Genomic DNA, 22472 nt, shown 5'->3' on the forward strand with positions numbered 1-22472 from the left:
TAAATGTCGATTTTACGGTTTTTGGTAAAAACGAGGATTTTGGCGTATGATCTCCAAATCTTATGAAAAACATTTATTTGCATTTATATTATAATAGGAGATGCTTGAATCCTTTGCTTTTCCTTTTAAATGATGTTTACTGGATTTATATCATTTAGCGGATTTTTGGACTAAACTCGTATGATATATGTTGAAATAGAAATGTATGAATTTTTTGTACTATTGATATAGATTATGGGAACGGAGTTCCAATTTGTTATACTTAGTATGTTGAAATGGAAATGTATAAATTTTCTATACTATTGATATAGATTATGGGAATGGAGTTCCCATTTTTTATACTAAGTATGTGGAAAACAGAGGCCGGTGATACATCGAGCTGTATCAGTAAACAAAAAGGGATAAACTGAGTGGATAGACACCGGTTTGAACCCGATGTGATTATCTGAATTTGCAAAAATATTGAAATTGCACAGGTTACTATATTTTGCTGTAAATTGTATATATGATACTGGAACCACAGCTTGTGACCAAAATAAGTTGAAAGAAACTTTAAAAAAAGGGGTTGAAAGATACTCCAGTTCGGGGGTTGAAATAAACTCCTAGGGCTAGGTACCGATGCTGGCAGTACAGTGCAACCATACATGAGAAATCAGTATGGTTCCTTAGATGGTTGACTTGCAAGGAGTTAGTAAGCTACTGGTAAAAATAAGCCACGGGGCGGTCGGACTATATAAGATGCTCGGCTTTGTCTGCAAGAATAGGACACTGTCAAAGGCAATCAGTGCACAACCTATGCCACGGGGTAAACCGGCAAATTGTCATATCAAGCTGGATGTGTTCTAATAATCATATGCATATTTAAATACTTGATGTGCAGATAAATGTTATATGTTACAGTATTATACACAAATGTTTCCAACGTATGAGTTTGTATGAAATATGCATATATGCAGTCACACATTGTTGTAACACTTTCTTCCTTACTAAGAGGTGTCTCACCCTATTATATGACCTTTGTTTTCAGTTCCATCAGTACGTCGGTCTTAGTAGCTAAAGGAACTACGGAGATTGTATTTTGGTTTAACTTATGTAAGCATTCGAATCATGTATTATACTTAGATGTAGGTCCTTTCTCGAGGATTCTAATAACAGGATTTATTCTATGTCTGGATTTATGTACTTGTGGATGTATTAGTAAGTTCTAGTATAAGTCTAGTAGAAATTCCAATGAATGTTTATGTTTTTCCGCGACATTTACATTGTAATTATGTAATACCCCAACCCTAAAGGGTCTGGGATATTTACTTTTTACCATTGATTTACAGCGGAAGCAACATAAACTCAATTATTATTAAACCAGAGCGCTAATTATTCATATTATAATCATTTATTTCAAAAGAAGAAAAATTACACAAGCATAAATATTTGACATCATACTAATATTTCTAATCAATCTTTATTTTTCTATCCCCACCCGCATGCTTGCTAAGCTTGATTTCCGACATGCTTTTCGGAGTTATCTGAAATAAAAATATGATTGGAGTGAGACAACGCTCAGTAAGTAAATAAGATTATTATTAGTGTGTGGCCAAAATAAGCTTTTAAAAATTTTGTAAAACGATATTTAATACTATAACTTCAAAATTGCTTCTAGAATAAATATAAATTTAAGAATTTCTACATAAAACTTTTACCATCAATTACAACAATAAAATTTTATAATCATATATTATAACTGTTAAATTAAACTTTTAACTTTAAAACTGTAAAAATATTTAATGATAAACATGCATATACTTTTTCTTATACGTTTTCCTTAGATCTTCATTTAAGTACCAGAATGATCATTTTCATATAAACTTACACTTTTCTTTCAAATCATCAGTAACTTTGTACATGTAATTAAATATGTATAAACATATATTGTAAAAATCACCCTTAGACCTGTTTGCCGTAAGTCATGTTTACCCCCATGACTGGGTTGTGCGTTCCGAAGACTGAACTTAGCTGGCTGGCCGACCAAACTAAATCAACGTACGTAAACTTTAAGTGAGATTTTCCTTATTAAGTCCTGGTCCGGAACCAGATGTGCACTCAGGAGAAATCCACTAACATAAATAACCACTCTGTAAACAGTGTGGGTGCACTCTGATCTGTTTAAACTTTAAGCTGCAGTACCGAGCATCTATAACTTTGAACTTACTTTGCCATAAGGGGTTTTAAAACCATCTTATCATAATTTATGCAATTTAAAATAATCTCGTGACAATCTCATCTTTACTCATATTTTCATGAATAATGCAACATAAAAATAAATTCATGCCACACATTTTTTGTGTTAAAATATATATAATTTTTTTCTAATAGAAAGAAATGCTGAAAATTTACCCGAGGGGATTAGAACATTTCTTGACCCAAAAATAAATGCAAGTATATTAAAGATAGAACTGGTATAATTAAATATACGTAAAAGTAAACTCATGAAAATTTTACGGAACTAAGTAATATAACTGAAATTTACTTACAAAATAAACTCGGGTATGAATTTTAAATAAAAATGAAACTAACATAATCAAATTTACTTACCTTCTTCTTTTACCTTGTGCCATGAACACAATAACTATCTCTAAGAAATGAGATCGGAAAGAGTGGCTGAGTGAGAACTTACTCAAAAATTCTCTCTCCACCACCAATTCTTTCACTCACTAATCCTTCTCTTCCTTGGAAAAATTGTTGTGAAAAATGAAGGTTGAGAGCTTCCTATTTATAGGAAAATTTTGGGGAGGAAATGAAATTTATAAAAGTGTGGGGAGATGGGTGAAATTATAATTTTTAAAAATTAAAAAATAGGCAAGGGATGAGCAAAGTATGGGTTGAGTATGGGATGGGGATGGAAGCCATGTGGGAGTGCTTGCCACCATTCCCATTAAATAAATTTTTAATTAATCACTTACCTAAGTTATTAATTAATTACTTAATTAATTATTTTATTATTTTTCTTAATCATTATTATCATTGTTATTATTTTTAAACTATTTTTAGTATTTCTTAATTTTATTATTTATTTTTGAATAAGAATTAAATTTAAATTTTAAAAACTCATGTGGGCCCCACATGGTCTTGTGGGCCCCACACAATTTCGAGACCCAAATGGATCCCACGTAACTCCAATAATCCTCATACGATTTTATGAGCCCTACACAGTTTCGAGACTCGTGTAAACCTTCACACGGCTTCGGGACTCATGTGAACACAGTCTTGTGGGCCCCGCATAGGATACTTATATTATGATTATTTTATCGTATATTTCTACAAATTATGTCAGTCAAAACATTATTTTATATATTTATTTACATATATAAACAGTGTCTACTCTGTTTTATCCTATGAAATTCCATTTTGACTAGGCCGACCTCCAGGGAGCGACTGAACCGCAATGGTCTCTGAGCACTCGCTTAGACAAGGTCTTTCTTAAGCATCAAACATGGAATCAAGGATCCTAACAGAAAAACACTTTCATTTTGATACTAACTAAATGACCATTATTATTATTCATTTTTTTTTTGGGTTATTACAAATTATGTATGGTTTACACCTGTAGATCCCTGTTTAGGGCGGGTTGTCTATGTATTTTGAACAAGTACAGGTATTTTGTATGAGTGAGTGACATCTGGGTCCGTATAAAGGGTTGGGTCGTTACAGTTGGCATCAGAGCCCTTAACCAGTCGAAAGTATGATTTGATTCATGTTGCCTGGTTAGGGATATGAGCAGAACTTAGGATTGGCTAGTTTTGATAGTCTAGAATATACCAAAGTATAGGACATGAATATGACCTTGAGTTTTGCTTTGTATATCTAGAGACGAAAATTCATCGATAGACTTATGTGGTTTTCTGGATCAATCGAAGGGTTCAAGAAAATCACGGCTATCCATTGACGGTTTTTTTTTTTTCCAAGTAGAAGGGCGAAAATTGAGTTAGAATGATGATGTTAAATTAATGGAGTACATGGATATTCAGGATGTGGATTTAAGGGAACTGAGTCTATAGTATGGTAGTGTTAGTTGATTCTTAGGCTATTACCTTTCTAATGGATTCTCGTAATTGTTTTCAGGATGGAATCCAGGGATATCACTGCCAACGTGGGAGGCAGTAGTAGTGAGGGTGTCTGCCCTGAGGCTGGTACTGATTCTACTAGTGTGTTGCGTGACTTTGCACAACAACTTATGACTGAGGTAGTGTGAACGAATAGGGGGCAGGATCGTCCTACGACTAAGTTGGGTTGCTCCATCGAGCAGTTCACCAAGTTAAAGCCCTTGGCTTTTGTGGGCAATGCAGATCCAGTTCGTGCTAAGAATTGGATCCAAGAGATCGAGAAGATCCTAGACATATTGAACTGCACTAAGAGGTAGAAAGTCACCTTCGCCACATTCAAATTGGCAAGAGAGGGTGAGAGATGGTGGGTGTTTGTAAAGCAGATGGAAGAGCATCGACCGATACCAATAGCGTTGACGTGGCCATGATTCAAAGAGCTTTTCTTTGAACGTATTTTCCAGCCACGGTTAGAAATGCGAAGATGGAGGAATTTATGAATCTGACGTAGGAGTCACTGACAGTGCAATAGTACGCTGCCAAATTCCAGGAGTTGTCCTGATTTGCTCCATTCGTGATACCGGATGAAGCAAAGAAAGCCTGAAAATTTGAGAGGGGTCTGAGAAGCGAGATTCGTAAGTAGACAATGATCTTGTAGTTGCAGTACTTTGCTACATTGGTTGATAAAGCCAAGGTAGCAGAAGAGTGTTTTTTGGAGGACACAGAGGTTTAGGTCACGAAGAAGAGGCCAGCGCCTCCTAATTATTCGTCTGGGGCAGGACAGGGTAAGTGGAAGAAGAACAGTGGTGGTACGTCCCAGAATACCGCATGTGTTCAACGTTGCTCTTTATGTGGTGAAACACACCATGGACAGTGTTGGTTGTCTACGAGGTCCTGTATGCGGTGTGGTAGGCAAGGACATCAGATGAGAGATTGTCAAATATAGAGGAATAGTGAAACCTCGCAGCAGCTATACAGGAGTAATACTCAGGCACAGCGTGGTGGTCAGCAAGGGGGTACGGCCTAGGCAAGGGTGTATTCTCTGACTCCAGCCGATGCTAAGAACGCGGGCGATGTTATCAAAGGTATTATTTATATGCTTTCTCATAAAGCTGTAGTATTATTTGATTCTGGGGCAACGCATTCTTTTATTTCTCGTAGATTTGTGAAATTGTGTGGATTTGAGGTGCATGGGTTAGATTATGAACTAGTAGTAGCTACATCGTCCGGGTCTGCGGTCAGGTGTAGTAGTGTAGTCTGTGACTTTTCGGTTGACATACAGGGGAGGATACTATATGTCATCTTTGGGATGGACTGGTTGTCATCCAGTTATGCCAGTATCGATTGCCACAGGAGGGAGGTGTTGTTCAGACCGCTAGGAAAGCAGGAATTCCAGTTTCTCGGATCGTGTGTGCATTCTGCACCATGAATCCTTTCTGCCATGCAATTTAGAAGGCCACTCCTTAAAGGGTGCCAAGGGTATCTAGCGTTTGTGAAAGACACGCCAGCAGAGGAATGGGAATTGTAGATGGTTGTGGTAGTGCGTGAGTTCCCTGACGTATTTTCTAAGGACTTGCCATTTTTACCACTAGACCGTGAAGTGAAATTTGCTATTGAGTTAGCTTCAGGTACGGCGCCTATATCGAAAGCTCCGTGTCGTATGACTCCAGCCGAATTAAGAGAGTTGAAAGAACAACTTCAGGAGCTGCTTGACAAGGGGTACATTCTACCTAGTGTTTCTCCTTGGGGAGCACCGATGTTATTTGTGAAGAAGAAGGATGGGTCGATGAGGATGTGCATCGACTACTGAGAACTGAATAAGGTGACGATAAAGAATAAATATCCACTACCCAAGATCAATGATTTGTTTGACCAACTTCAGGGTACGCAGGTCTTCTCCAAGATTGACCTACGGTCTGGGTATCACCAGTTAAAGGTGAAAGCAGAGGACGTCTTGAAAACTGCATTTCGAACCCGGTATGGCCATTTTGAATTTATGGTTATGCCTTTTGGTTTAACTAATGCACCTGCATCATTTATGGATTTGATGAACAGGGTCTTTCACGAATATCTAGACCGGTTCATTGTGGTATTTATCGACGATATCCTAGTGTATTCTAAGAGTACTGTAAAGCATGAAGTTGATTTAGGGATAAGAGCTTGTATGCTAAACTAAAGAAGTGCGAGTTCTCGCTCGAATAGATTGCATTTCTGAGGCACGTGGTGTCTAAAGAAGGTATATCAGTGGACCTGAGTAAGATTGAAGCAGTAGTGGACTAGGCGAGATCGAAGAATGTTCAGGATGTCAGAAGTTTTCTAGGTTTTACAGGTTACTACCGTTGGTTTGTGGAAGGGTTCTCTACTTTAGCAAGTCCTTTAACGAAACTCACGTGGAAAAACGTGACGTATGATTGGACAGATGAGTGCGAGATGAATTTCCAGAAGCTGAAACGGCGACTAGTCACAGCTCCAGTTTTGACACTTCCATCTAGTGATGGTGGCTTTTTTATTTATATTGATGCTTCGAAAAAGGGTTTTGGTTGTGTTTTAATGCGGTAAGGCAAAGTGGTTGCTTACGCTTCTCGTCAACTCAAAGAATACGAGAAGAACTACCCAATGTATGATTTGGAATTAGCAGCGGTAGTGTTTGCACTAAAAATTTGGAGGCACTACTTGTACGGTGAAAGGTGTGAGATTTTTACCTACCATAAAAGTCTTAAATACTTTTTCACCCAGAAGGAGCTCAACATGAGACAACGCAGGTGGCTTGAGTTGATTAAAGACTACGACTGTACTATTAGCTATCATTTAGGAAAGGCTAATGTTGTAGCTGATGCTCTGAGTCGGAAGTCTGTTGATGCGTCTATCTTAGCAGTGGAGGTTTAGCATCAGATCTGTATGGACCTTAAGAGGTTGAGTTTGGAGATAGTGGAAGGAAACCATCAGGTTGTTCTTTATAGCTTGGTGATACAGCCAACCTTACAGGAAAGGATCCGTGTGGCGTAGAAGGAGGATCCTGAGTTGGTTGGAATTATGGAAGGAGTTCTGAAGGGGTTAAAGCCGGATTTCAGTATCACTGGCGATGGGATATTGAGAATTTGCGGCAGGGTTTGTGTACCGAATGATGCCGTGATTAAACGGGTCATTCTATAGGAGGCACATCGTTCACTTTACACTGTACATCTTGATAGTATGAAAATGTATTGGGATTTGAGGGAATCTTTCTGGTGGTTCAACATTAAAAAAGAGATCGCTCGATTTGTGGAACAGTGTCTGACATGTCAGCGGATCAAAGCAGAACATTAGAGGCCGGCAGGACCACTACAACCACTTGATGTCCCTGAGTGGAAGTGGGAACATGTCTCGATGGATTTTGTGACGGGTTTACCTGCGACGGTGCATGGGCAGAATGCCATATAGGTTATAGTGGATCAGCTAACGAAGACTGCACATTTCATTCCAATCAAAGTTAGCTACTCTCTGAATACGCTGGCAAAACTATATGTGCAGAAGGTGGTTCGACTCCATAGTGTCCCTATTTCTATTGTTTCAGATCGGGATCCGCATTTTACATCTCGTTTCTGGAAGAGTTTACAGGATGCCTTGGGATCACAACTGATGTTTAGTACGTCGTTTCACCCGCAGACAGATGGATAGTCGGAGAGGACTATTCAGACATTAGAGGATATGTTACGGGCTTGTGTACTAGATTTCGGTGATAGTTGGATACAATATCTATTGCTTGTTGAATTTGCATATAACAACAGTTACCAAGCGAGCATAGAGATGGCACCTTATGAGGCTTTGTATGATCGTCGGTGTCGATCTTCGTTGTACTGGGATCAGTTAGGTGAGCGGCAGACACTAGGTCTAGAAATAGTTTAGGAGACCTTTGCGAAGGTTGAATTAATCAGGGAAAGAATTAAAGCAGCTCAAAGTCGACAGAAGAGTTATGCTGATACTCGTCGACGAGAGTTGGAATTTGAGATAGGAGATATGGTATTCCTAAGAATCGCTTCGATGAAAGAAGTGATGAGGTTCTGGAAGAAGGGGAAGCTAAGTCTTCGGTATATCGGACCTTTTGAGATCCTTGAAAGGATAGGTTCGGTTGCTTATCGAGTGGCTCTACCTCCGGCACTATCCAGAGTCCATGATGTATTTTACATGTCTGTACTGAGGAAGTACGTACCAGATCCATCACACGTACTGAGTTACGAACCTCTAGAGATCAGTGATTCTTTATCGTATGAGGAAGTACCAGTGCAGATATTGGATCGGAAAGTGCAACAGTTACGGACTAAGGAAATACCTCTCGTAAAGGTATTATAGCGTAACCATGCAGTGGAGGAAGCTTCATGGGAATTAGAATCTGAAATACACTAGAAGTACCCACAGTTATTTGATAGTACGTAGGTATATAGTAGTGTAGATGGTATAAATTGAATGGTATGATCTTTGGGAGAGTCTTGTTTATAGATGTAATCTTCCGATGTAACTTTTTTGTAACCATGGCATTCCTCTGCCATATGTGAGGATATGTAATGAATTTAGGCCAAAGTCACTTTGTAGGTGACGATCGACTCTTTTGTAAAGTGGGATTATAAGAAAAGATTATGTTAGCAATTGTTAGTAAATTTCAAGGACGAAATTCTTATAAGGAGAGGAGATTGTAGAGACTCAAACCGTAATAAACTGGGTTCGTTGACGAAGGAGTCACATTCGTCGACAAAGTCCTTCAGATCCCCGTCGACGAGCAAATACCGAGCGGGTTAGAGAAATATCCGGAACTTGGGCTTGGCGACGAAGGGATGACTTTGTCGACGAGCTATATGGTGTATTTTTCGACGAAGACGCCGCCTCGTTGACGAGTTGGACTTGGTCAAAGGCCTTATAAATATCCATTTTGGTTGCTTAGAAGTTAAGTTTCTTCCCAAAAGCTCTCTCTCTCTCTCTACCAACAAAATTTCTATCTCTCTCTCTTTCTCTCTAAGATTTTTCACCGTTCGACGTCCGTTTCTAAAAACGGAGGTTCCTGTGGAGATCAGAGGAGGAAGTTCTACAACTTTAGCAGATCGGATCGTCGTTTTGAAGTTTTTTGGTTTTTCCCAAAAATTCGAGGTAAGGATCTGATCTCAATTTTGATTGGATATTTGGATAGTAGTCGAAATTATAGTAAGGTTATGTTCTGGGGTTTTAGGTTTCCAGGATCCCGAATTGTCGGTTTGGATCGTTTTCATACGAAGTTTCGTTTCGAGTTTAAGGTAAGGGGAAATTGATTAAAACAACATTTTTGGAAAAATTAAACCGCTAAAAAGCTAGTTTATACTTATATGTATGATTCAACTGCTTATTTGCTAAATTCTACTGACTAGAAATGCCGATTTTACCATTTTACGATTTTTGGTAAAAATGAGGATTTTGGCGTATGATCTCCAAATCTTACGAAAAACACTTATTTGCATTTATATTGTAATAGGAGATATTTGAATCCTTTACTTTTCCTTTTAAATGATATTTATTGGATTTATATCATTTAGCGGATTTTTGGACTAAACTCGTGTGATATATGTTGAAATTTATGTAACGCCCCTCAATTTCTTAACATAAAATATCACATAATAAATAAAATGATCAACTCGAACCCGTGGGTAGCGGGGACACCTGTCAAATACAGCGGAAAACCTAGCAGTAGTAAACATAAAATCTCAAACATCCAATCATAAAAGATAATACCAGAGGTTTCTATAACATCAAAATACTGTTATTATATACAACCTCCAAAAGTCAAAATAACACTAGGATTAAAAACAAAAACTCCCGATCCTAGTTCAATGCTTACCCTTCTAGTAGGGAAGCTCCAATCACTCAATGGCGGCTCTAGCCCGCCGGTCTCACTGGATTTCCTGAAAATCATTTAATGTTTGGGGGTGAGACACTTCTCAGTAAGGGAAAATAAATTAAATACAGCTGTGTGGCAACATGAATATTTAATGCATTTATACGTATATAGTACATTTCATAAATCTATAAACATCATCATATCGTACTGGGTAAACATATATTTTCACATCTGTTAATAAATCATAACATATATAAAATCAACTATTATAACTGTAGTACTGAAAACAAACACAGGATGAATAGCTAGCTGGTGTCATGTATTACCCCCCATGACAGGTTGTGCAGCCCGAAGGCGGGACCCGACAATGGCTGGCCGACCACTGCCGAATCAAATATGTCTGTAAGTACGATGAGCCGCCACACCCTGGTCCGGACTGCCAGGTGGACGTCCACACTCTACTGAAAGCCACATCGACTATCCATCTCTCATCCCCTCGTGGGACAGTAGCACTAATAAGGTCTCGTGCCAAAATGAACCCATAGCTACGGTACCGAGCTCCTGGTCCGAACTAAACTAACATCCTGGTTGTGAAAACATATAATACATGATCACATGTAACATCATTATGGCCTCGTGCCGAAAACATAGATACGGCCTCGCGCCGAAATCATACATATGGCCTCGCGCCAAAATCATAGTAAATATGGCCTCGTGCCAATAATATAAATACGGCCTCGTGCCGATAACATAAATACGTGGCCTCGCGCCAATAACATAAATACGGCCTCGTGCCGATAACATAAATATATGGCCTCGAGCCAAAATTGTTTCAGGTATATATATACTGAAAATACATCATTTATTACATAATTGTCAAAACCATCACAACATAACTCATATTTTCATAATACTTGAAATCATGCTTGGTTCGTAAAATCTTTCACATCATAATACATTTCACATAAAATAATATTCATGCCACACATATGTTGTTAAAAGTCATACTTCATATTCTAAAATCGTGAATTCCTTACATCTCATACATACATACACATTTTAATCATCATAGCAGTATTTTCCCAATCGTACATTTCATTTGTAATACACAATATAACATATGCTTTTCTGAAAATAAATTTACTCATAATCAATAATAATTTGTATGGAAAATTACTGATTTAGTTTATTCCCTTACCTGGCTATTAAGAAATTCCTTAAGACCCAAATCCTATGCCCTTAGCGCCCGAAATTCAACTCCTGCAATTTACATTTTTCCCCAGATTAATTAATCTATTTCTCCAAAATAATACTCATCTAGCCTTCCTTAGGCTCCATATACCTCAAATTAATATTTAAACTATTATTTAACATCCCCACTTAATTTTCCAAATTTTGCATGCGGGTCCCAAAATTATACTCGTGGCGCTTACCCGGGCCCTAAATTTCAGAAATCCTACTTCAGTTCCAAATGCTTAATATTTTAGCATTTCTAAATTAATGCTGACTAATTAAAAATAAGCCCCTTAATAATCGCCGCACCCCAAATTTGGGGTTTTGGCTTGATACCCCCACTTGAATTCCGTCTGGCTAGACTTGTAGAGAATCATCCCTAGATTCTCGTGGTGGTGTCCGTTCGTCAATTGGGCTTATATTTTGCAAGAAATTAAAGAAAAAGGAAAAAATGGCTTACCCCAGGGAATATGCTTACGCCGCCCCTACCATCGATCCGCTCCGGTAGAAATGACGGCAACGGCGAATAGAGACCAGTGGTATCTTCGCATTTTCAATCGGACAAAAATCCGTCACGAAATCGATGAGAGAGGGAGAGAGAACGTGAGGAGAGAGAATGTGAGAGCTGCAAAAGAAAAGAAAAGAAAAGAAAAGTAAAGAAGAAGAAGAAAAAGAAGAATAAGAAGAAGAATAATAATAATAAATATGATTCTTTAAATCTCCTGAAGCTTGTTGAAGCTTGAGGATAATAGAATAATAATAATAATAAATATATATTTAATTAATATTAAAAATAATATATTTTATTTAAAAAAATAATAATAAAAATAAATTTTAATTATTATTATTTTTTCTTTTTTTTTAATATCCAATTAATTAATTAATATTTTTTTTAAATTTTTTTTTCTTTCTTTTTTCTTTTTCTTTTAAATCCAATTAATTAATTAGTTAATTAATTAAAATTTTAATTAATTATTTTTTTAATTTTTTTTATTTTTTTATTTTTTAATTTTTTTGGAAATCAATCCACTAATTTTTATATCTCTTTTTGGGGGTTTTTACAGGAAATGTATGAATTTTCTATACTATTGATATAGATTATAGGAATGGAGTTCCAATTTGTTATACTGAGTATGTTGAAATGGAAATGTATAAATTTTTTATACTATTGATATAGATTATGGGAACAGAGTTCCAATTTGTTATACTGAGTATGTGGAAAACAGAGGCCGATAATACATCGAGCTGTATCAGTAAACAAAAAGGGGTAAACTGAGTGGATAGGCATCGGTTTGAACTCGATGTGATTATCTGAATTTGCGAAAATACTGGAATAGCATAGGTAGTATATTTTGCTATAAATTGTATATATGATACTGAAACCACAGCTTGTGACCAAAAGAAGTTAAAAGAAAGAAACTTTAGAAAAAGGGGTTGAAAGATACTCCAGTTCGAGGGTTGAAATAAACTTCTAGGGCTAGGTACCGATGCTGGCAGTACAGTGCAACCATACATGAGAAATCAATATGAGTACGTTAGATGGTCGACCTGCGAGGAATTAGTAAGCTGCTGGTAAAAATAAACCAGGAGGCGATCGGACAATAAAAGATGTTTGGCTTTGTTTGCACGAACAGGACACTGTTAGAGGCAATCAATGCACAACCCATGCCATGGGGTAAACAGGCAAATTGTCATATCAAGTTGGAGGTGTTCTAATAATCATATGCATAATTTAAATACTTGATGTGCAGATAAATGTTATATGTTACAGTATTATACACAAATGTTTCAAACGTATGAGTTTGTATGAAATATGCATATATGCAGTCACACACTGTTGTAACACTTTCTTCCTTACTGGGAGGTGTTTCACCCTATTATACAACCTTTGTTTTTAGGTACATTAGTACGTCGGTCCTAGTAGCTAAAGGAGCTGGGGAGATTGTATTTTGGTTTAGCTTACGTAAGCATTCGAATCATGTATTATACTTAGATGAAGGTCCTTTCTGTAGGATTGTAATAACAGGATTTATTCTATGTTTGGATTTATGTACTTGTGGATGTATTAGTAAGCTCTGGTAGAAGTCTAATAGAAATTTCAATGAATGTTTATGTTTTTCCGTGACATTTACATTGTAATTATGTATGGTTTACACCCGTAGGTCCCTGTTTAGGGTGGGTTGTCTATGTATCTTGAACAGGTACAGGTATTTTGTATGAGTGAGTGACACCTGGGTCCGTATAAAGGGCTGGGTCATTACAGATCACTACTACCTCTTCAAACCATTTAGAAATATTGGTAGCTCACGAAGCAAGTCGTGAATGTGTATGATTAAGAATTATAATCCAACACATTAAAAGGACAAGTGGATTATCACTGGAGAATGACAAGCCAATAAAATTGTACAAGAACAATGCAGCATGTATTGCACAAATCAAAGGTGGGTACATAAAAGGTGATAGAACTAAATATATTTCACCAAAGTTCTTTTGCACTCGTGAATTTCTAAAGAAATGAGATGTTGACGTTTGCAAAATTCGTTCAAGTGACAACTCAACAGATCTATTCACAAAAGCATTGTCAACTTCAATTTTCAAAACGCATGTACATAACATTGGAATGCGACAACTTAAGGACATTTCTTAATTGATTGTATTTTTTAGGTAAAGTATGAATACTGCACTCTTTTTCCTTTTAACGATACCTTATAAAGATCAACTAGGTGTTAAGGAGTGCGACATATTCGAGACCAATGACCTTTTGTTCCACACCTATAGCAAATATTGTCATTATTTTGCACTTTATTATTTTGTTCAAAACTTTTTTTATTCTTTGCCCATTTCCTTTGAGTCTTTTCAGCACCTTTGCTTTCAAATTTTGAAGGATGATGATCATGGGTCTAACAATTTTTCTTATCACGATCCTTTTTACCATCACGACCTCGTCCACGACCCTGAAAAAAAGCTACATTCACTTTAGGGAATGGTGTTGAGCCAATTGGATGAGATTGATGATTTTTCAACAAAAGTTCATCATTTTGTTCAGCCACCAGTAAACAAGAAATTAGTTTAGAATATTTTGTAAATTTATGCTCTCGATATTGCTACTACAGGAGCACATTTAAGGCATGAAAAGTCGAATATGTTTTTTTTCTAACATATTATCATCAATAATTTTTTCTCCACATAACTTCAATTGAGAGCTTAATTTTAAATAAGGCTGAATTATATTCACTTACAATTTTAAAATCTTGCAGTTGCAAATGTATCCAATCATATCGAGCTTTTGGAAGAATTACCGTTTTTTTGGTATTCATATCTCTCCTTCAAGTTGTTCCAAAGGACTAATCAGTCTTTAATAGTAAGGTACTCAATTTTCAATTCTTCGTGTAAATAATGTCGAAGGAAAATCATTACCTTTACACAATCATGCGAGGATGCTTGATTTTTTTATTTAATTGTACTACCAAGATTCATAACATTAAGGTGAATCTTAACATCAAGTACCCATGGTAGATAATTTCTTCGAGAAATATGAAGGACAACAAATTCAAGTTTTGTGAGATTTGACATCATAAAGTCATTTTGAAAAACAAATAAAAATTTAAATTTAGATAAATATTAAAATGAAAATGTTATTCTCACATATATTTCAACATAAAAACATTTAAAGACATGTATTCAAGATAAGAGATATAGTTAACACATAAATATAGTTTGATAAAAAAAAACTAAAATTATATAGATAATAAATATTAATTAAAAAAAAAAAAAAAAAAAACAAGATTCTTACTTTAAAATAATACCAACGAAACTTAAAAGATCTTCCTATACCATTAGAGACTTGATTGTGATAATTATGTGTTATAAATGAAATAAAGAAAGAATTATAAAAAATTTAAAGTAAAAAAATAAGAACTAGATTTTGATAATTATCTTATTTATCTCCATTTTGATTCTAAAGTATGTTCTTATACAAGCAAAAATTATATTGGTAAGTCATTATGTGACATATTAAAAGTTATAACGTATTCAAGATCATATATAATACACACGTTCTACAAAATAACATATATCAATTCATACTTCCTAACAAAGCCAAAATGCTAAATACGGACAGCCTGCCAAATCTCAGTTGACAGTTCTAAATATAGCCAAAATAATTAAATGAACCAAAAAAAACAGGGGTCAACCAATTTAGGATATTAAAAGAATAGCGCAGCCTCTCTGCCCTTCCCTTCCCCTCCCCTGTTTGCGCTAATATGTTCAACAACCTGTCTTCTGTGCGCCTCTTGCTACTCATCTTCTGGTATTTCCCTCACCTCTCTTCCCAATTTCACACATAAATCACAACGCACCCTGTTTTCATGGAATAATTCTTTGTTCCCTTTGATCTGGTTTCTGGGTTTTTTCCAAATCCATCTCCGTTGTTCTGGGAAATTTTTTTGCTCTGCAAGGAGGTCAATCTGCCGAAGCATCATGGATGCGACGGCGCCACTGTCGACGACGGTATGAAGATCGATCTCGACACTTATTTGTACAAAAATAATTTGTGTTTAGTTGTATAATTTTAGCATTTGAGAAGTATGAAGCATGAAGATGATGATTTTTTTTGTGGGGGGGGGGGGGAGGGGGTACTGCAAAAGAGGGTTATGCACAATTTCCCCATCGTTGACGATGATCATTTTGTGAATTGCCCAGACGATGGAGGAAAAGATTGCAAGCTACTGGAGAAAAGCAATATGCTGTCGAGATTATTCACCCCAAAAAAAGTGAAAAAATTGGGGGGAAAAAAAAGAATTAACTCTTTTTTGTATGTATGAACAGATAGACCCACATAAATGGAAGCTTGCAAAAAGCTGAATAATGCTGAAAGTTGATTAAGATTCATTAAAGCTTCCTTTGCTCTTTAGAATCAGTAGCTTTTATGATTTTCTTTTTCCCAATTTGCTTACCATCTTTGACAAACTTTTAGCTCATGAAAAGAGTGAAGATCAGTATTTGAGGATCCTTTCGCTGTTTACGAATTGCAAGTCAAATTGAACATAAAAGAATCTTGATTAGGATCCCAATAGATTGACTTATGTCTCTTGCTGGCAAACCAGCTGTGTTGGGCATCCATGCCCAAGGGATGAGGAACCCAGTAATGAAGTTCATTTTTTCATGGTATTTCAGTATACCAACTATACTACACCTGCACAAAATACCTCTTGTTAATTTTTGTTGCACGTGTCCTCACCTTCTTATAACTTGGGAGGAGATAGTAAGTAAGGATTTAATATCCTTGATCAAAAGAAATGGTCAATGATCGCATAAATTGGCGGAAAAGGATTCATATAGCCAACCCCACTTAGTGGGACTAAGGCTTGGTTTTGTTGTTGTGTTTGTTGTTGTTGTTGTTGTGTCCTCACCTTCTTATTTCATTTATGGTATTAGGAATAGGGTGGGAGTATCATATCATTCTCATGCTAATGCCCATTTTTGAAGGAATGGCTTACCCCCATTGTGATCACATAGAAATGCAGCTTTCTTTTACTGGTTCTCAAGTTTGTTTTGCTCCAAAGCGTGGAAGATTTAGTGTATTTCATTGTTTCATCCATTAGCTTTCGCATTCAGAATTGTGTGTTTACAGACCAATATTTCATTTTGGGCAGCTTCAAATGACAAATAATGTAGATTACTCAATATCAAGAATTACCAAATGGAAACTGTTCTTGTTTTGTAAATTTGTCAATCATTGGCAAATTGTGGAGTTCATAAATTGTCAATGTCTGTAATTCTTTATGGATGGAATTGTATTATGCATTTTATACAAGTTCTAACATTCGACTTGCAAATTCTCAGGAATCAGCCGCAGCCACCAGACTGATTTCTGGTCACCGGCGTCCGCTGCACACATTTGGAGTTTCTCTCATAGCAATTGTGCACATTTCCTTCACAAAATCTAAAGAAATTCGACTGATAGGCTCGGTGATAAAAAGGGGAGCTGGATTAGCCCGTTTTGCCTACCCATTTGTATATGCTGCTGAATATTTGTGGGTGGCAATCCTCTTTTATTTTGACAGCTACATCCTTGCTATTGAAAGCATGGTTGAGAACCTATTCCCACCGTCAACCCGCTTTCTCAACAGGATTGATAAGGTCATCCAAACTGTTGAGATCCTTCCCGAGAAACTCGAAAATGCTATAGACAAATTCCTTATGAGTGTTCGTGAAGGTTCAGTTCTAGAATGGGCATTGGTTCAAGTTATCTCCTGGTTGAAATTTTTGATCTATTCATTGACATACGTTGAATCAGACAATGCAAGGGAGAAGGAGATCGTGATCGATGTGAGCTACAGTGAGGTTAACCCTGAATCCTCACTGGGAGACAATGCTCTTGACCCTGTTGAATCTCCACGTAAAAGTGAGACTGTGGAAAAGTTTTCTCCCATATCTGATACCTCACAAGCGGAAGCTGGGACACCATCTTTGCCGGATGCTATGAAGTGCAGCCACAAAGAAGTTTTAGAGAAGGGGACAAAAGAAGACACTGAGGAGAAAGAAGAAGACATTGAGGAGAAGGAAGAAAAAATAATTGAAGAAGTAACTGAGGAAAATGAGGCAAGAGAAGTAGATAAAAGCGATGAAGGCTCAACCATGGATGACGATCGAATTCTTCGACTCTTCGAGTCGAGCTGGCACATGACTCCACCATAAAGCAGGTTGGTAGGGCTGGCATGATATGTTTCATGTGCAAGCATAAAATTTGGCTATGCCAATAAGAAATCCTCCCAGTTGAATGTAGATGCCATGTGTTGTGTAGATGAAGACGGAATTTTTAACTAAATTCTTAATAGCTTATTTTGGTGCAAGTTAATGTACAGCAGGAATGAATTTAAGCACTTTTTTCGCATGTTCTGACAAGGAACCTGGTTGAAAGAATCATTAATATGATTTGGAAAATAAGTTTCCCAGTATATGTTGCTTGTGAGTATGGTTCAAGGCCTCGTGGAAAATTCGGATAAATTGAATGTGGGAAGATATGGATAATCTGTAGATTGTGTTTGATTGTGGCAGATTGGATTTCCTTCAGCATTTAATTGGCAAATATTTTCCTCTGTCCTATCAGTTTTGTGTGTAATTCTAGCTGCAATCTTCCTTATCTGGACTTACATTAAATGAGGCAAGTATTAAATGAGGCAAGTATTAAATGAGTAAGGCATGTTAGACACGAAAAAGGAGAATTCAGTGAAAACCTAAGTACAGTTACACGCCCACCGTGGGGCTCGAACCCACGACCACAAGGTTAAGAGCCTTGCGCTCTACCGACTGAGCTAGACGGGCTTGGTGAAGTGTGTAAAATTTTTTTAATTATTTAATAATTGAAACATGACCTACCCAAAAATTCATACCTTAAAATGAGGATTTGAATAAAAAAATATAATATTAAATTATATTAAATTTTATTGAAATTTAAAATTTACGCTTCCAAACAAAAATAACATAATGTCTTAAGTTTACAACAAGATGTGAAAATAAATGACATAAACTCCCAAATCTTTGAGAAGTGCTACTCAAATAAGTAATTAGAAATTTCACAATACTACTTGCGAGCATAATTTAATCGTATTTTTATAAAATCTTAACATTTTTAGATTGTATAAATTATATGTTTAATTCATTGATATTTATTATTTTTTGTACTACTCTTTATAATCAAATTGAATTTAATGGAGTAGAGCTCAAATTTTTCAAAAACTCACAATCAAGTCAACTTAACCATTCACGTCAACAGCATTTTTTTTTTTTTTTTAAAAAGGACAGTACCTCCAATTATTTATTGATAATTCCTCACTTTTGGCGAAAGAATACCGTGGTTATAAGACTATCAATGAGAGAAACAAAAGACAACACGTTTAAAACCTCCCAAAGAACAAACCTAACATCCAGCCAAATACTGAATTACAAGACAAAACAAAACAAAACAAAACAAAACCTACAAAACAAACCTCACGCAACAAAATAAAACAAAAGATAATTATCATAAAGCATAAGCAAAAATCAAAAGGAAATCAACTAAACATACCTCATATAAGCCGTTCCCATCTTCTCCAATTTATACAAACCATTACAAACTCTCGGGAGTTGACTACTATTTGTAAACAAACTATTCCTCCCCATAGCACCATGTCGAGCCAACGCATCTGCCACTTTGTTCCCTTCTCTATACCAATGATTTATCGAAAAAATCAACTCCCTCCAATAAACCAATAAGCTGCTCCCAAAAATCCCACAAATACCACAAGGAGCACTTCCTAACTCTTATCCAATTAACTATAATATTCAAATCACATTCAATATCGATACAAGTATGGCCCAAATGTTTGCAAATCAATATTCCTTCCAGTACAGCTCTCAATTCAGCCTCATTATTTGAACAAGAACCAAAATATTTTGAAAAACCAATCACAAAAGAACCTGCATGGTCTCTAAGGATGCCACCACCACCCGCCGGTCCTGAGTTCCCCAGATTGCTCCCATCCAAATTTAGTTTCAACCTCCCTTGCCTCAGTTTTAGCCATCTCACACTTTGCATTGTTTTAATTCTTTTATTCACAATTTGCACTTCCAAATTCTACAATACCCGAAAATCAGCATCCTTTAACTGAACCATTTTTGTCATATTCCTACTCAAAAACCCCACCCAATACTTAATGGAGAGCCACACATCAGTACTACTCTCTAATTTTCCTCCCATTCTAGCCACACATCTCCTTCTCCATAGCCTCCAAACTACTAAATAAGGAATCAAACTCATCAATGAACCCAATTGAGAGAACTTGGAAGTCTTATTAAACCACATTTGGACTCTTTCTTTCCAACTTTGTTGCTTAAGGAACGGGACACCTACCTCCACTGAAACCTTCATCCAAACCTCAGAAGCAAGCTCTCCCTTATTTAACACATGCTCCAAATCTTCTGACTGCCTCATCTCATAACAATTACACGCCGAAACAAGTGAAACGCCCACCCTTCTTATATTTTCATCAACACTTAGGCACTCAAAAGCAGCCTTCCACATACAGATAGAAATTTTCTTCGGTAACCATTTGTTCCAAACCCACTTAGCCCAATCAAAATTTGGAGCTCTAACTCTGATAACATCCCATGCAGATTTTGTATTAAAGTAACCATCATTTTCCGGGAGCCATAACAGAATATTCGAAGAATTTCTAAGATTTCCTACCTTTTCCATCACTTCAAACGCTTTACTAAACCCCAGAATCTTCTGCAAATTTTTCACATCCCACGTATTATTGATAACCAAATCTTTTAATTTGATATGAGAATATGCACCATTTGGACAATCTACAAATAAAGGTCCCGAATCTAGAAACTTATCATACCACAAATTTACACCTCCTTCTCTAAGCTTCCACTTAGATTTACTTAACAGTTCAAGCATACGCTGCAAAACTTTCCTCCAAAAGGACAAATCCGATCCATGCGATCTGTAAAGAGCAATATGTCCTCCTTTGACATATTTAACTTTAAAAAATATAGCCCATAAAGAATTTTGTGTTAATAAATGCCAACCAAACTTCATGAACAAGGATTGTTGCACTTCCGAAATGTCCCTTACTCTAATACCCCCCTCCTCCACAGGAACACACAATTTCTTCCAAGCCCTCCATTTCATTTTTTCTTTTTCATCCTTAAATCCCTAGAAAAAAGAAGTAAACATACCTTGTATCTTTTTAATCACCAGTTTCGGAACATTTAGAACATCTAACAGATGCAATGACATACTTGAAAGCACATTTCTCAACAAAACAAGACGACCTCCTTTAGACAATAGTCTACTTTTCCAACCATCAACTCCCTTACTGATTTTTTGGATTAAAGGGTCAAAATGACAGCCTTTCAATTTACCATCCACTATTAGCACACCCAAATACGTAAATGGAAATTTACCCTCAATAAAACCAATCTTTTGAAGAATTTCTCCTTTCCTCTGAACATCCAATTTGTTTGAGAAAAAAATAGTTAATTTATCTTTATTCACCCTTTGACCAGTCCAATTTTCATACTCCTTAATCACCTCCATTAACTGACTAACAGATTTTTTCCCAGCATTAGCAAAAATAACAACATCATCCGCGTACATTAAATGCGATATAATAGGTGCACCACACGGGTGTGCAAATGGTAAAATCCGCTTCTCAGCCAACTTTTTTTTAATTAATTTAGAAAGAATTTCTTCCATGATGATGAAAATATACGGCGACAACGGATCCCCTTGCCTTAATCCCCTTTTTGACTTGAAGAAACTTCTATAAGTGTCATGCATCATGACAGAAAACCATGGAGTGGAAATACAATTTTGAATCAACTTACAAAACCAATTTGGAAAACCAAGAGCCTGAAAAATCTGATCTACCACCTGCCACTCCACTCGATCATATGCTTTGCTCATATCAAGTTTTAGCATTATATTACCTCCTCTCGCCCGCCTATGTAATAATTTTGTCATCTTTTGAGTAAGCATTATATTTTCAAAAATACTCTTTCCTTTCATAAAAGCACCTTATTCTAAAGATATTAAATCGCCCATCACCATCGAAAGCTTACCAACAAGGATTTTTTGAGAAAATTTTATAGATAACGTTACAAAGGCTTATCGGCTAAAATTTATCAAAAGAATGAGGATCATTTACCTTAGGAATAAGCATTATGAAAGAGGAACAAAAATACCGAGGCAATATATCACTTTTGAAGAATTCTCTCACCGCATTCATCACATCATTTTTAATAATCTTCCAACAGGTAATATAAAAAGAAGACTCAAACCCATCCGAACCTGGACTACTGTTCACATAAATAGACGAAATAGCTTTATAAACCTCCTCCTCAGTCGATTCTTCCCTTAGCTGACATATAGACTCCTCAGAAACTACCGAATGGATGATATCTTCTAGGTTTAACCTTTGTACTGAACTATTTTATCCCAAGAATTGCTCAAAATACTTAATAGTCCCATCATGGACCATCTGCATATTTTCCAACACCGAACCATCAGGAAGCATCATTGAATTAACACAAGAATTTCTCCTTTTTTGCGTAATCACGGCATGGAAAAACTTTGAATTCTGATCCCCATCTATCAACCATTTCATCTTTGCTTGTTGCGCCAATCTAACCTCTTCCCTTTTATACCAAACCTCCAATTTAGCCTTAGAAATAAGGAACTCTTCTTCAACTGATTCCGAGTATTCTGTTTGCAGTAAATTCTCATATTTGTCCACCCTTTCCTCCAACTCTCG

The 22472-nt window shown here is 36.4% G+C and overlaps 1 protein-coding gene and 1 non-coding gene across 2 annotated transcripts; one reads left to right on the forward strand and one right to left on the reverse strand.

Annotated features, from left to right (window-relative positions):
* The first annotated feature begins 15360 nt into the window (after window positions 1-15360).
* On the forward strand, window positions 15361-18125 carry LOC131144724 (uncharacterized). Its single transcript, XM_058093563.1, has 3 exons — window positions 15361-15475; window positions 15624-15675; window positions 17011-18125. The coding sequence occupies exons 1-3, from the start codon at window positions 15429-15431 to the stop codon at window positions 17863-17865; spliced, it is 954 nt and encodes a 317-aa protein (XP_057949546.1). The 5' UTR covers window positions 15361-15428; the 3' UTR covers window positions 17866-18125.
* A 294-nt stretch (window positions 18126-18419) lies between these two features.
* Window positions 18420-18492, reverse strand: TRNAK-CUU (transfer RNA lysine (anticodon CUU)). The gene has a single exon. It is a non-coding gene; the product is annotated as a tRNA-Lys (tRNA).
* Between the last annotated feature and the right edge of the window lie 3980 nt (window positions 18493-22472).

The sequence above is a fragment of the Malania oleifera genome, chromosome 12 (genome assembly GCF_029873635.1).
Source record: "Malania oleifera isolate guangnan ecotype guangnan chromosome 12, ASM2987363v1, whole genome shotgun sequence".
In the NCBI taxonomy this organism is placed as follows: Eukaryota; Viridiplantae; Streptophyta; class Magnoliopsida; order Santalales; family Ximeniaceae; genus Malania; species Malania oleifera.